The 14,902-nt window shown below is 38.4% G+C and overlaps 1 protein-coding gene across 1 annotated transcript in view; it reads left to right on the forward strand.

Moving 5' to 3' along the window:
• LOC127952438 (protein tweety homolog 3-like) overlaps window positions 1-14,902 on the forward strand; it is a 59,088-nt gene that overhangs the window by 9,031 nt on the left and 35,155 nt on the right. Inside the window, exon 2 of the mRNA XM_052550882.1 lies at window positions 5,674-5,843. Coding sequence (XP_052406842.1) covers window positions 5,674-5,843 — 170 coding nt within the window. The remainder of the gene's footprint in view (window positions 1-5,673; window positions 5,844-14,902) is intronic.

A 14,902-nucleotide genomic window follows, 5' to 3' on the forward strand; every position in this document is an offset into this window, starting at 1 on the left:
GAGGTTCTTTTCATTTGCAGTTGGAGCAGCAAGGGGCCAAATCTGGGTCAGAGATTTCTTTGGCAAAGCAACCGTAATCTGGGGAGGAGTTTGCAACACTTTCAGAGAGGATGTCAAAAGCATTTCAGCCTTTGAAGGCAGAATGGGTGGCAATAGACCTTCCCACACACATGCACAGGAAGTCAGTAGTTAACACCTACAGTAGATGTAAACTGTAAAAGAATCAGCCACGCAGATCAGATTTGGAGTCAAGTGAAAGCAGAGACATTCATATTGCAAACAGGGTTGTGTTTACACCGCTCTCTGAACGGCTCCTTCACAAATCCTTCATAACCAGCTGACCACGTGCTGAATGTATTGGCAATGTGCCACTATGAGAGACAGCTTGTGTTTCCTGCCAGGCCTGATGACAGGACGGCCTCGTCCGTCTGTATCTCACCATACAAACATGCTGACAAAACAGATTATCAGCATCCCCGCTCCAACTTCCTGTGCGCCCAACGACATCCCTGAGAACGACACGCTAAAATGACTCCACAAACACCAGCACTACAATTAGCAAAAATTGAAATGTTCTGGCGCTCTCCCCATGACGTGAAGAGGCCAGTCACAAATTTCTCCAACCTCCCCCACAACCAGCCTGGGGAGTGGGTGTGGGAGTGGGAAAGCAACTAGGGTTTTGTTTTTCAAATTGCACTTCAAGCTGTGCTTAAACCCACATTCCCACAAACAAGAAGACAGGAACTAGTAAGGCAAATGAACAACACTACAGTGATGTTTTTGATAAAGACCCCATGAAAATAACTTCAGCTAAATCCACTTAGAAAGCTAAAGGAAACACATGGTTTAGCATGGTTTGATAAAGACTAAATATGAAAATACAATCTCCTTTTAAGTCAATATCAGATTACTCCAAGTAAGGTTTGCGAATGTCATATCCATTCCTAATGCCGAAAAAAAGACTTCCCAAATAACATAATTCAGGTTATCAACTCATGGTAGACAACCCAGTGGTGACACACTCAAGTTAGCCTTGTGTGCCTTCCTCATCCACTGGCAGGTCTGTCCTCACCCAAACAAACTCAGAGATCCAGTCTCATCCATCATCCCGTTGACTGGTCCTCCCCTTCACAGCTTGGCTTTTATCCACAGAGATTTGTCAGAAGCACTGCCCAAATTCCCACAGTCCTGGCCTTTGTAAACACGGGACATGCTTTTCTCAATGCAATACTCATTGATAGCCAATGAGAAGTGTTTAGGGATGGGAAAGGGTGAAGTTCAATATCAGAGATTGGTTCAGTCCACTTGAGTTCACAGATGGAATGCTGGTCCTACACATTTCAGAGTTATCAGCAAATATGAAAGATATTTAAAATATATCATTATAAGTCGATATGCTGGATGTTTAATTGTGCCTATAATGCCTATTCATTTAATTAATGCTATTAATTTAGCTTAATTAATACTTATACTTTGATAACACTTTCAAATGCAATATTTAGCAAATCTCAGAATTAATATCAATTTTTCGTGCCGTACACATTAGAATGTTGTGATGCTTTTGTTTATTAGTTTTAATCTTAATTTAATCTATTAATATTATTTGGTGTACACTACCATTCAAAATGTAGGGTCAGTAAGACAATAAATGTTAGAAAAAGGAATCCGGAATCCTGAAAAATAAATAAATAATAATATATTGAGCAGCACAATTGTTTTCAACATTGATAATAATAAATGTAAAACCGAGCAAATCAACATATTAGAATGATTTCTGAAGGATAATGTGACTGACTGGAGTAATGATGCAAAAATTTCCTTTACGATCACATTAATTATATTTTAAATTACATAAAAATATATAAAACACTTATTTTAATTGTAATATTTTGTTATATTAATGTTTTTGCTGTAGATAGTTTTATACAAACAGAAGCTGCATTGGTGACCTTAAGAGACTACTTTCACATTTGTAATAATAATAATAATCTTACAGACCATAAACTTCTGAATGGTATCATTCCTGATCTGTAGGATAAACAAATATGTCTGGTTAAAATATTATTAAAAAAAAAAGACATTTCACAGACACACACACTACTTTAAGGGCAGTAACTCCTGTACTGAAGGTAAACCCATTACCCAAACACTTCTTTAGTACGTGCATTAGCTGGGAAACTTCACATTTCTTGACACTCAAACCCCTTTCACACTGCACGTCGGACCCGCAATATTTCCGGAACATTGCCGGGTCGCCTTCTGTGTGAAAGCAACCACGTCCCTGGATTGATTACTGCATTGAACCCGGGTTGGGGACCTAGTAACATTGCGGGGTTCGACCCGGGACGAGCGCTGTGTGAACAAAAGCCAGATCTAATTCCGTGTCAAAGTGATGAGGCGCGTTATTGCGCGACTCTTTTACCAGCTGTTTTAAAGGAAGATCAACATTCGCGACGAAAACATATGTGCAAACTGTAATGAAGCAGAGATCAGTTATTTCCTCACTTTCCGCGCTGACGCAGAGATCATTTGCTTGCTTCAGTGAAAGTAACGTGCCTGGCGTTGTCGACTTGTACATTACACGTCACGCGCTGATGTCACGTGTCGTTACGGGATCTTCAAGGGTTGTGTGTGAAAGCACGCACATATACCGGGTCATCACTGACAGTGTGAAAGTGCAAAATCTAGCGACCAGGGAACAATTGCAGGAACACTTTACCTGTGTATTTGCCGGAATGGCAGTGTGAAAGGGGCTTCAGTCTGTTGAGCAACTTTAATAACCTGTCATCTCTCTCAATGCTACAAGCAGCCCAACAACTGAATATTTGGGCAGCTGCATCAATAAATAATGATTTTGAGCTAAAAGCAAAGCTGCCTTTGTTCTCCTTTTAATGGAAACAGACCATCAAAAGCGGAAATTAAAAGTAGGACAAAGTTCACAGATAAGCTCATCAAGGAAACCCCAACTGGGACATCAGGAGTGAGCTTAACCTCTAACTAGTGGCCAAACGAGGTGACATCTTTACTTAATTCCAATCATGTGAACAAGTGCCATTCAATGCACACCAGGTGTCTTCTCTCTCTCTCTCTCTCTCTCTCTCTCTCTCTCTCTCTCTCTCTCTCTCTCTCTCTCTCTCTCTCCCCCATCTTCAGCTGTGCAGTTTATCATTCACTATGTGCGCTTTGACTCCCAAGACAAATGCTACATAGAACAGGCTGCTAATACAATCTGCTCAAGCATCATGTGCATTTTATCTTACTTTGTATAATAAATGTAGAAAATCAAAATATTTTTTCTTCAAAATTTCAGACATAAAGGGATAATATTATCAGTGTGGGTACCATGTCTGAGAAATCTGATATTCTGATGTTCTTCAATAATTTTGCTGGATACACATACACACTTCAGAAGATCTCACAGCTGGATTCTAAGTTTGCAAGATTTGTGATATTAAATGTTCATTAGTCATTCAAAGATTTGTTTAAATTATATAAATGCATATTTGCTTAATGCTGATGACAAATGAGGAAGTATTATAATGCTTGCCTATTACTAATAAAAAACAAGCGTTATAATACCTTTTGTATACATTAATTCCTTTGTTTAACTGTTCTATGGGATTATTAGATGGACTTCTATCTGTATAAGACAGAACTGTTAACGACGACCACGAACAAGAGGGAGAATGTGAACACTATGTCAGCGCCGTCATAATAGAAGTCCCGACTCAAACACATCGGCCAAGCAGAAAAAACTTATCGGCCGATGATCCTTCAGCAATCGACTACTTCACAAACATGAAACAAATGTTAACATACAGCTGTATTGATTGATATCTTGTTTATTTGTTAACAGTTGCATCAAATAAACTTAACTCACTGTCACAATTGTCAGTCCATTCTTTAGACAGTGTCAGTAGATCACAAATGGTGATATTAGTGTAAGCCTAATAAGCCCAAAGAATTATATTGGGTCAAACAATCAGGCTTTATGTTTTAAAGTGAATGCGTTGAGCAATGATGCCCTTTTAGCATTACAGTCTGTGCTTTTAAGACATGTTCTCTTTTCCAGTCTGACTCGCTGGGCCCTTTTGAACCAGCACAATAGTTTTCCTGGCTCTCCTGTGATCACACACTGGGAGCTTGACGGACAGCTTGGCACGGGTTGAAAGCCGTATGGAAACTGTGATTTGGGAGATTTGAAATGCTTACATGCGAAGAGGGGTTTAGTGAGTCCATGCAGATTAACTGATTGAATACCAGGCCAAACCCATCATGGGTGTCTCCGTTTGAACGATTCCCTGCTATTCGGCCGGGACAAGAATTGGGTCTGTTTTTGAGGAATGTGAGTGCAGACGATCTTAAAGTGCTTAATCCCTGTGTGGTTGTCACAACAAGATTGCCAGAGTGAAGTGTGTCTTAACCGAGAATAGCTCTGACCTCATTATGCATAAAACTTCCCCTGCAGGTTACTTGTCAAGTGAGTTGTAGTGGGAAACTCAGTTTAGATTGACCTATGCATAGTTTTCAATTTTAATAAAAGGGGAAGTGTTATGAGATGCCTTTGATTTTTCTTAGTCATATTTTGAATTAAAAAGAGTCATTGTCAGGAAATGAACATTAAATTAGGTCATTTATATGTAGCCGCATGTTATTGTTGTTGTTGTTGTTGTTGTTGTTGTTGTTGTTGTTGTTTTTCATTTATGACCGCTAATATCAAGGTAGAACATTTAAATTAAATTAAAGAAGAAGTAGAAGCACAGGTTTTGTATTTTTGTGGGGACTAATTGATAGGAGGCCTCATTGATCTGAACTTATGCACTTCAGGATTTGGGTAAAAAAACAAATTAACAATCAATTAATCAACAATAGCAACAACAAAAAAACATTATTTGTAGATTATTTTTGCAATATTCATTTAATACATAAGTTCAGATCAAAAAGAAATACAAACTCTGTGCTAACTAAAATAATTAGAGATGCACCGATTGCAATTTTCTCGGCTGATTCAGATTTTCCTTTTTTTTTTTTTTTTTTTTTTTTACCGATTTTTGCAGATTACATTTTTTTATTTTATAAGCGCTTTAATTGACAGCATATACAAACCTAAATCTATTTTTATTCAACACAAAGTTGAAGTTGTGAAAACACAAGTAAAGAGTCAGTAATAAAATAAGAACAAAAAAAAAATAGCACTAATGCAGTAGAAGAAAAGAGAGCTTTAAAACTAAGTTTTCAGGTTAAGTAAGTTTATATTCATGTAAGAAATACTACAGAAATAATAATGTAATAATTGTAAATTTTTGTCAAATTTAATTTTAGTAGTCTTCTTTGTACAAAATTAAATACAAACGAATGTTTACTCGTAAAGTTAGCCACTCATTTTGGTATTTGTGGCTCACAAACAGTTTGAGAGACTGAGCTCGGGGAGCCAGTGATTTGTTGTAGAGACTAATATAAAGTCTTTCAATGTATACTCTATTTGGTTCTCGAAATGAGCACTAGAAAGTTTCATCTTTGTCCAATGTCTAGGCTAATTCTCTCCAGATGTTATAGCCAAAAAATTGTGGGCATCTCTTAATATTCAGAACCGGAGAAAGCCATAATGATAATGTCTTAAATAGCTGATTATTTGGATGGCTCATGTTTTCTTCACTTGTATCTCTTGTGCAGTCTATCCTGCTGCTGGGCAGTGTAGCTCTGGCATGCTTGGCCTTGGACCTCCTCTTCCTCGTCATCTACTCCTGCTGGCTGTGCTGCCGCCGTAAGAAGAGCGAGGAGCAGCCAAACGCAGACTGCTGCTGCACCGCCTGGTGCGTCATCATTGCCACCCTCGTCTGCAGGTGAGTCTGAATGCATTCTTCCTCATATCAGCGGCTCGTTCAAGCAGAAGATGACAACTGTTGTCAGAGTCTCCAGAGAGATGCTTTTATCAAACGATCCCAGCTGGAAAAACTTCATTCTGTCTGTTAGAGTGAAAAGGGAGGTGTATTATCTGAAGGGCTGCAGGGTTTAATTTCTGGAAGGGAACTCATTTCTGTACTAATCTCTGTAGTTCATTTGGAGCTCTCTCTGGGGTTTGATATGGCTGCAGGCATGGGGTTATTTTTACCTGTTGCCCCAAAACTCCTCAGTGGCAACTAATGTAAGGATTATCCAAAATGGAAATGTTCATTGTATGAAAATGAAAGTTCACCAGGACAGAAACAAATTGGCAGTAGGGCAGTACTGAAATGCTTAGCCAATACTTACTGTTTTTAGTGTGTTACTTTGGTGGTTGTTTCAACCTGTCGCACTCATTGGCTTCAGGAGAAGATATTTTGAGAAATATAAACTGTTTTGCCAGCCAAACAGTTTTGTTTACAATAGACAATGAGAAATTTCTCAAAATATCTTCCTTTGTTTCACACAAGTAAGGAATTTATAAAGGGTTGGAAGGGCATGATTATGAATAAATTACTGAATTTTTCATTTTTACATTAACTACCCTTTTAAGGTATTAGCAGTGCCCAGGTTTTGTTGATCAGTCTATCTGGTAAAGAAGTAAGTCAATGGTAAGAAGGTTTATAAGATGAGTGCTTTTGATGAAGAATTGATCACTGGAATTGCCAGAGTTTGCCAGATGCTTAATGGCATCAGAGTTTGAGTAGAAAGTGAACTAGACATCCATGAGACATTTAGTTTCTTATTCGGGCAGCTGAACTTGAACCAGATTGCTTAGCGGGATTTTTTTCAGACTGTTGCTCTGCCATGACGGAACCACAGATAAAACCGTGAGTTTGTTTGAGTTTTGGGCAGTTGACGTAACCAGTGTTGCAGCTTAACACCGGTAACACAGTGTACTGTATACTGACTTTCGCGGCAAGTCTGCATTGGGAAGTGATGAATGTGGAAAAACAAAACACCAGTCATGAATTAGAAGTACAAAACAAGGTTTTTTAAGGAAAAATGACAGGATTTCGATACGGATGTGCAACAGTTAGCAGAAGCTAGAGATTGCGGTTTCTAAAGTTTTAAACATGAATATTTTTTTTTCACAAACACTTCACTTGGCTTCAGAAGGCATTTATTAACTCCACGGAGCCATGTGGAGCACTTTTTACTATGGATAAATGCATTTTATTGGACTTCAAAATCTTGACCACCGTTTACTGCCATTATAATGCTTGTAAGAGCCAGGACAATTTTTTTTTTATATAACTACGATTGTATTTGCCTAAAAGAAGAAAGTCATATACACCAAGTATGGCTTAAATGGTGACCAAATTGTATTATTATTTTTAAGATTATTTTTATTTGGGGGCAAACTATCCCTGTAAAGGGTTTTCTTTTTTTTAAATAAAGCTTTTGTCCAATTATGACTACTTAGCATTCTTTGGTGCAACGCCAAAATCTTGATTTTGATTATTTCCACTCTTCATGATCATGTCATCTGGATCTCGTAGTGAAATGCATTGCAGTTTGAAAAGAATTGAACATTCAATGCAAATTGATAAAGCACATTTGACTACTTGAGAATCAACTCTTGGTCCTTCTACACACAAGTCTTGGATTGCTTGAATTAATCACTGGATGACTATTGATTGGTTTGTGAAATTTGCTGAGGTGAAACATTGACCGTTTAATTCCTGGTGTGTTATAATGTCGATGATGACAAAGTGCTGAGCTGCAGAATAAAGTGGGCTTGTGCTTGAGAAAGTCATTACTTCAGACACAACCTTCTGTCCGGTGCTGTTGCTCTAATGCATGCAATCACAAAGAGTGTTTCTGCTGTCCTTCACTCTAGGTTTCCTTCATTGTCTTCAGAACCAACCGTAGAGTTTTTTTTATTTTTTAAGTGCATTATAGTCCATTAACATTCAAGATGTCAAGATGTCTCTGTGAGTGAATGGAAACCAGTGGAAGGATTCATAAATAAACAGATTGAATAAGTAAAGCTGGCTTTTGTTATGATGATGTTTGACGCACAATGTGAATGAAAAGAATTCGGTGGGAAAGTTGAGGCTCCGCTATTGTCCGGTCTGACATCCTGTCTCAAATAAACACTGTTGCTATGGCAGCGTCTTTCCCGGCAATTATGGTTTTTGCCATTACAGCCATCGTCAAGGACTCACAAAAAGACCACCACCTTTTTCCACTACCACCCCCCACATCTCATGACCGATCCTCCTGTTTTTTCCATGTTAACGTGCGCTCGCTCTTCAGGGAGTCCGTCCGTGATCGTGTCCGCATGAGAGAGGGCCTGCTGTGTGGTTTTTGTGAGTTTCTGTTCTTCAGTGTATGTTGATGACAGGTGTGAACTTTATGGTCACTATGAGTTACACACCAGGCAGTAAATCCTGTCTTCAGTACAGTTCAGTTTTTTTCCCCAGCTCGGAAGTTGTAAAGAGCTCAAAGACGAGGCGAAAAAAGCCTTCTCCTAAGGCACCATGGAAGCAGACTTGACCCTAATAAATACTTCATAAATATGCTGGTCTTATTTAGATTATACATCAGTGCAAGTTTACAAAAATATATAATATAAAACAAAATGTGAATCAATAACAGAAAATAAATTACATCTGCTGTAGACCAACATGGTTGATGATTATTTCTCTTTGGTCTGTTTTGGTTTACTTCTTTTTAGTTTGATTTGTTATGATTTGGTATTAGTTTGCTTTGTTTGTTTTTTTTTTGTTTTTGTTTTAGTTTGTTTTCTTTGCTTTTTGTTTTTGTTATTTGTTTTAGTTTCTTTAGTTTTTGTTTGATTTTAGTCTTTTGATCTTGTGAGGAAAGCGATTCCATGTGGACCTACTTGTTTATTAATCCATGAAGAGATAGTCTCACAAATCCGTACTCTCTGTCAGTCTCGCACTCGGTTCACTCTTTTGCTAAATCAGTGACTAAAACTCTTCTCTCTCGGTTGTTCTCGGTCTCATGCTTTCTGCTGTGAGTTTGCAGGTTGAGCAAGCGTCTTCCCTTCTTTGAAAGTTTATCAGTGCACATCTGGTCCTGTGTGGAAGTGGAAATATGGAGAACACTCTCTTTGACATGTTCTCAGGCTCCCTGCTGATTCCTCCCTGTGGGGAGGAAGATGAGCCCATTTTCAACACAAACACCATTAATAATCATCACACCTGCGAGGGACATGACTCAGGATTTCTCATAATGTGATATTAATATTCTCATAATGCATGCCTGCAGCCAGTAATGCTTTAGGCAGACTTTATCCTCACTTTCAATTGGTAGACTTTAAGTATAGGATGAAATGTTACTTTTTAAAGTGACCATTATTACAAATGATTGCGATGGTCATCTTGTTGTTCAGCTGATGAGGAGTTAATATGCATTTTTTCTTTTAAGTTTTGAATTTTTTAGAGATGGTGTTTTGATTTGCATGCTCACAGCATGATTGTGATTTAGCTGTTAGGTCGTTTGCATAGTAAAACATCTCAGAAGCTTCATTAAATTTATAATTTCTAAAGCCATACACATTCAGACAGATGCCTTTAGCCATTATGTTATGCTTCAGGCAATTTTTTTTGGTGTTTTACACCACAGTGTTTGCTTTTTAAAGAAGACATGCCAACAACAAAATGGTTACAAATATTTTTTTAAATGTGTCTCGACTCCATTCCACTCATTTATAGATTGATAAACATCCTGTAATGTCTAAACATACTCTTAGAAATGGGTCTAATTTGCTTCAGGTGAACCTGAAACCTTCAGCCACCATCTAGTTGATTTTTAAATAATATTATAATACTATTACAAATATTATTACATATGTAGTTTTACACATCCCTAATAATTATGAACCGAGTCAGAGTTGCTACAGTAAGAGTAATCGTGGTCCTGAGTAATACAATAAGGACAAGTTGACGCATTATTGATCATTTAGCAGATTTGCCCATTGTTCGGCTTCTGTGTCCACTGAAAATAAAAAATATCCCACTTTAAAGCGGCGAACATCAAGCATTATCTTATTTCACATCAGCACGCCTGCACGGTAACTGCACCAAGCAGAATTCCACTGAAAGTTCTGCGTATTTCCACATAATTCTTTTGTACGTCATTCGTACAAATCTCCTCACCCATCTCTTGTATTTGAGCTTATTTAAGCATATTTTGAGCATATTTAAGTTTATTCTGCAAAACTCTGAAGATATTCTACCCCAATCAGCATGGGAAATGTGCAAAAGTGCAGATACTGCATGGACTTCTCATAACTTATGCATGAGGAGGAAACAAGCTCATGCCGTCCATACAGTGTGCAGTCTTCCTGTAGACTCTGTGGATCTAGACACTGTTTAGTAAGAAGCCCTTGTAATGTGTGCCATCTGAAGGTTATCTAATTCCACCAGATTTGGTATTAAATATGTCAGATAATTGTTTCTATTGAAATAGATATCTGGAGTTGTGCAGTTTTTGGTCTTTCTTGGAAGCAAATTGTATGGTGAAACTTCCTGAGAATTGCTTATGAAGGCACATATTTTGAGAGCTTAATAAGAAATCTCGGTGGACGCATTTGAAGGAACACATGAGTGATCAAATAGAAACCAGAGAGTACAAGAATGTTTTACAAAATGTGGTTGAGACATGCAATCCCCTGTCGTGAGTCAGTGATTCATGAGGTCACAGAGGAGTGATCGTAAACGGTAGAATTAGTCATGTTACTGTAGATTCCTTCACTGTCCAATCAGTCATGTAGGTTAACACCTACTCTAAGTGTTTCCGGTTTATTTTGAGTAACATTTAGCTTTCATGTTGTTATTTGCTCCTACATAGGAGTGTGTCTTTTATGTCTCTGTTGAGTTCTGTTGCACCACATTCATTATTTAGTCCAGATGAAATCCCTTCAAATACACACTGTTCAGTCAGAATTGGTGGCATGGAAGTCAAGACGCATGAATCTGCTCTGTTTTCAGTGATTAAAGTTTGATCCTCACCTCTGTCAGATAGTTTGATTGTAGTTGGTGTGAAACAGCCTGGAGGACTCGATCCAATGCACAAGCCACCTAAGTTTCACGCTTGGACTTCTGATGTCTGCAGCTTCAGGCATATTTTAGCCATAGCGCTGCATAACTAAATATTATGCAAATCCAGAGCAAGACTCTGAAACCTTTACAGCGTTTATGCTAATCAGCTCATGACTTGTTATTAAAGCCCCTTCAACGGCTCTGATAGCATCACAGCAGCCAGTGTGCAGTTCATTTAGGAATTGAGATGGGAATATATTAGCTTGTCCATCCAACATTTTTGTATACATATATTTTATACATAAAACTATAAGATAAATATAAGATTTCCATTTTTTTTCCTCACTAGAATAAGCTTAATATTAGAATAAACCATATACTAGAATAAACCATATTTAAATGTGGGATTGAATTTGAAAATGTAAAAAAAAAAAAAAAACATTTGATAACTATAGCAGTGATTTAAAAAAAAAAATATGCGCATTAAGTTTTGCAAACTAACAGACCTGCCATTTCTATGTCATGTGTAATGTTTATTTTATTTTTGTATTAGTTTTTTTTTTTTTAATATAAATTATTTTTGTTACAAGATTGCAGTTTTTGTGTTACTCTCTTCTCTATGTATGTATTTATTTATATGTGGCTGCGTTTACACTGCAAGTCTTAAAATGATTTTGGGTTTAAATTTTGCCCGTCATGACAACTGTGAGGGGGTGAATTTTTTTTTTTGAATATATATAACTACAACACAAGCTAGGTGGGCGTGGCTTCAGTAACCAGTTCCCGCCTTTTTGCCCATTTTCGATTGTCCAGGGGTGACGCGCTGCCAATATGGCGATGGCTCGCTCCACCCAATTTGAGCTTCAAAATCACTCTTCAGACAACTACAGGTAACGTCACAGACACTACGTCCATGATTTTATACAATCTATGGTTTTAAACGTAAGTCGGATGTCCAGATAACGAATGTGTATCCACTTAAAATCCACGTTTGGAAGTGATATATATATATATATATATATATATATATATATATATATATATATATATATATATATATATATATATATATATATATATATATATATATATATATATATAGAGAGAGAGAGAGAGTCTTGTCTTAGCTGTGAGACACTCCACTTAACCAAATCCCCACTGCTTGGCGACGCTGTGCTTTAGGGGGAAGGGCGCACCAGGATGGGCATTAGTAATGAGATTGCTCAGCGTGATCTGTCCAGTCAGAGGAGTGTTATTCTCTAAGGAGCATTTAACCCCATTCACATTGATCAACAATCACGGTTCATTACTTATTATATATTATACAACTCAAGCACTGGGATAGATGTTGATGAGTCATGTGGCTTATTTTTGTTATTTATTTGTTTGCAGTATGTCTGTATGGACCCATGAGAGCTGTGGCCGAGAATAGAGACTGTCTGACAGACTGAGTTTTCTTTAATACAGGACAGCAGTGATATGGGACCACCAAATGCCACAGCTGCGGGAACATTGATTGATCTGTCCTCGGGTCATATCTTGCCTTAGAGCCCACATTCACTTTCCCTTCTCTCTGCAGAGCTAATATCTGGGATGTCTCTTATATGGTTTGATGTATTTGACTCTATAGACGGTTTCATCGGGCGCACGCGCCTGGACCTAAGTTAACTTCCGGTCTGTGTTATATCGGTCTGGCTGCGGTGCCATCTACAAACGCAGTTAAAGCCAAGGTGATGAGTAGACTGAAGTTGGGCTAAGGTGGTTGTGCCGTGGGATGTGTTTCCCATTGTTACGTCCCCCAGCCCTGTTTGATCTTAATCATGTGTTTGAACGCAGTGTCCCTTCTCTTAATTACAGATGATCCACACCTGTGCGGAACCCTATAAAGAGCTGCTGAAATCACACCTGAGCACGTACACAGAGAGCTGGAGAACAGAGCTGATGCACTGCCGTGCTGTTTAAACTTTATAGGGATTGCTGTCCACCCAGTTGTAGAAAACGTTCCGCTTTTGTAGTTTTTTTTTTGTTGTGTTACCATATCTTTCATTTTTCTATTAAACAAGCATACCCCTACCTTTGACACGAGCTGATCTGTGTGCGTCTCTCCTTGATGTTAAGGGTGGTGTCCGTGCGCCCGTAACATTAGTGGAGGCTCGTCCGCGATTAATAATTTGATTAAATCGGACTTTAGTGTTTAGTGTGAATTGCGGAACTTTTGAAAGGGTACAACATTTTGGTGAGTATTCTGGTAGGCAACTATGGTTGTCTGTCTGGTTGTTTAGTCGACTGTTTTTTTTATTTTGGTGGATATCTCAGGAGGGGGCACGTGAGAGGCCTCGAGCTGAGTAAGCCACTGAAGATTGCGTAGGTATTTAGGATTTTTGTTTTGTTTTTGTGTGTATAGTTAGAGAAGTTGGACAACATTTTTGCTTATCAGAATACCTTCTAGTTTAGTTGTATAGCTTGTAGTATATTGTGGCATATTGCCTATTTAGTGAGCGCTGGTACTTTGGAGGTACTAGTGTATTAGTTAAATTTTATGGGTGGACATAAAAATTTGTGGTCTTTGTAGCCTACACTGTGCTTTTCGTTTGACCACTTTAGATATTTGGTACTTCGTAGCCTGATCACAGTTAAACTGCTTAGGTGAGTGCTTGTATATGTATTTGTGTTTGTAAAAAAAAAAAAAAAAAAAAAAAAGAATTATAATTTTCTTTGTGATCTTGTTGCATTGAGTTTTTTTTTCTTTTTGCGCTTAAAATGGCAACAGAGGAAGCATTTGTTAAGGAACCCTCTACTGAGTTATTTTTAAGACTTTCGAAAGAGCAGTTGCTAAACTTAGCTGCAACTTATGAGGTTGAGATCACGTCTGCTGAGAAACGCACCAAAGATACAATCAGGGCCGTCTTACAAGCTGCTTTGATTAATAAGGGCATTCTGCCTGTAGAAAAACAATCTCCCGTGTCTACGGAGGCATTACAGCTGCAGGTTCGGTTGAGGGAGTTAAGCATCAAAGAGAAGGAAATTGAGTATGATCGTGAGCGAATGCAAGCACAGGTCCGTGAGCATGAACTTGAACATCGATTGGCATTGAGAAAGTTAGAAATTGAGGCCCAGAGGGAAGGTGTCACTCCTTCTGATCCTCATTCATTTGATGTCACGCGCCACATCCGTCTTGTGCCACCTTTTGTGGAAAGAGATGTGGAAAAATATTTTCCACACTTTGAGCGTGTCGCTACCAATTTAAACTGGCCGAAAACGGCGTGGGCATTCCTCCTGCAATGCGTGTTAGTAGGAAAAGCGCAGGAGGTTTACTCCTCACTAACAGTAGAGCAGAGTGGTGACTATGATGTAGTGAAAGCGTCAGTTCTGAGGTGCTATCAGCTGATTCCTGAAGCATACAGACAGAAGTTTAGGAACTTAAAAAAAATGGAGCGTCAAACTTTTGTTGAATTTGGTCGAGATAAAGCAGCTCTCTTTGATCGTTGGTGATCGGCACTACAGGTTGATAGTCAGGAGAAATTGCGTGAACTAATTCTTCTAGAAGAATTTAAGAACTGTCTGCCAACCACAGTGGCCACCTATCTAGCTGAGCAGAAGGCCGAGTCAATTTCTGAAGCTGCTATCCTTGCTGACGAATACGTTCTAACGCATAACATTAGCAGAGACCGTTTTCGCTTAAGGATTAATCCCTCTATGACCTCTGATGCAGACAGGAAACAGAGTGCAATAAAACAAGATGACCGACACTGTTTTTATTGTAAAAAGCCCGGGCATATCGTCGCAGACTGCTTGATATTAAAAAAAAAACAATCCACGAAACCAATGGGACTCGTTAGTTCTGCGAAGAAAGTATCACCTATCCTTCGTACAGCGTTAAAATCAGAGAAAGCCCAGTCCATGTACGATCCCTTTCTGACGAATGGGACTGTATCGGTGCCGGG

Source organism: Carassius gibelio, chromosome B3 (assembly GCF_023724105.1).
Source record: "Carassius gibelio isolate Cgi1373 ecotype wild population from Czech Republic chromosome B3, carGib1.2-hapl.c, whole genome shotgun sequence".
NCBI lineage: Eukaryota > Metazoa > Chordata > Actinopteri > Cypriniformes > Cyprinidae > Carassius > Carassius gibelio.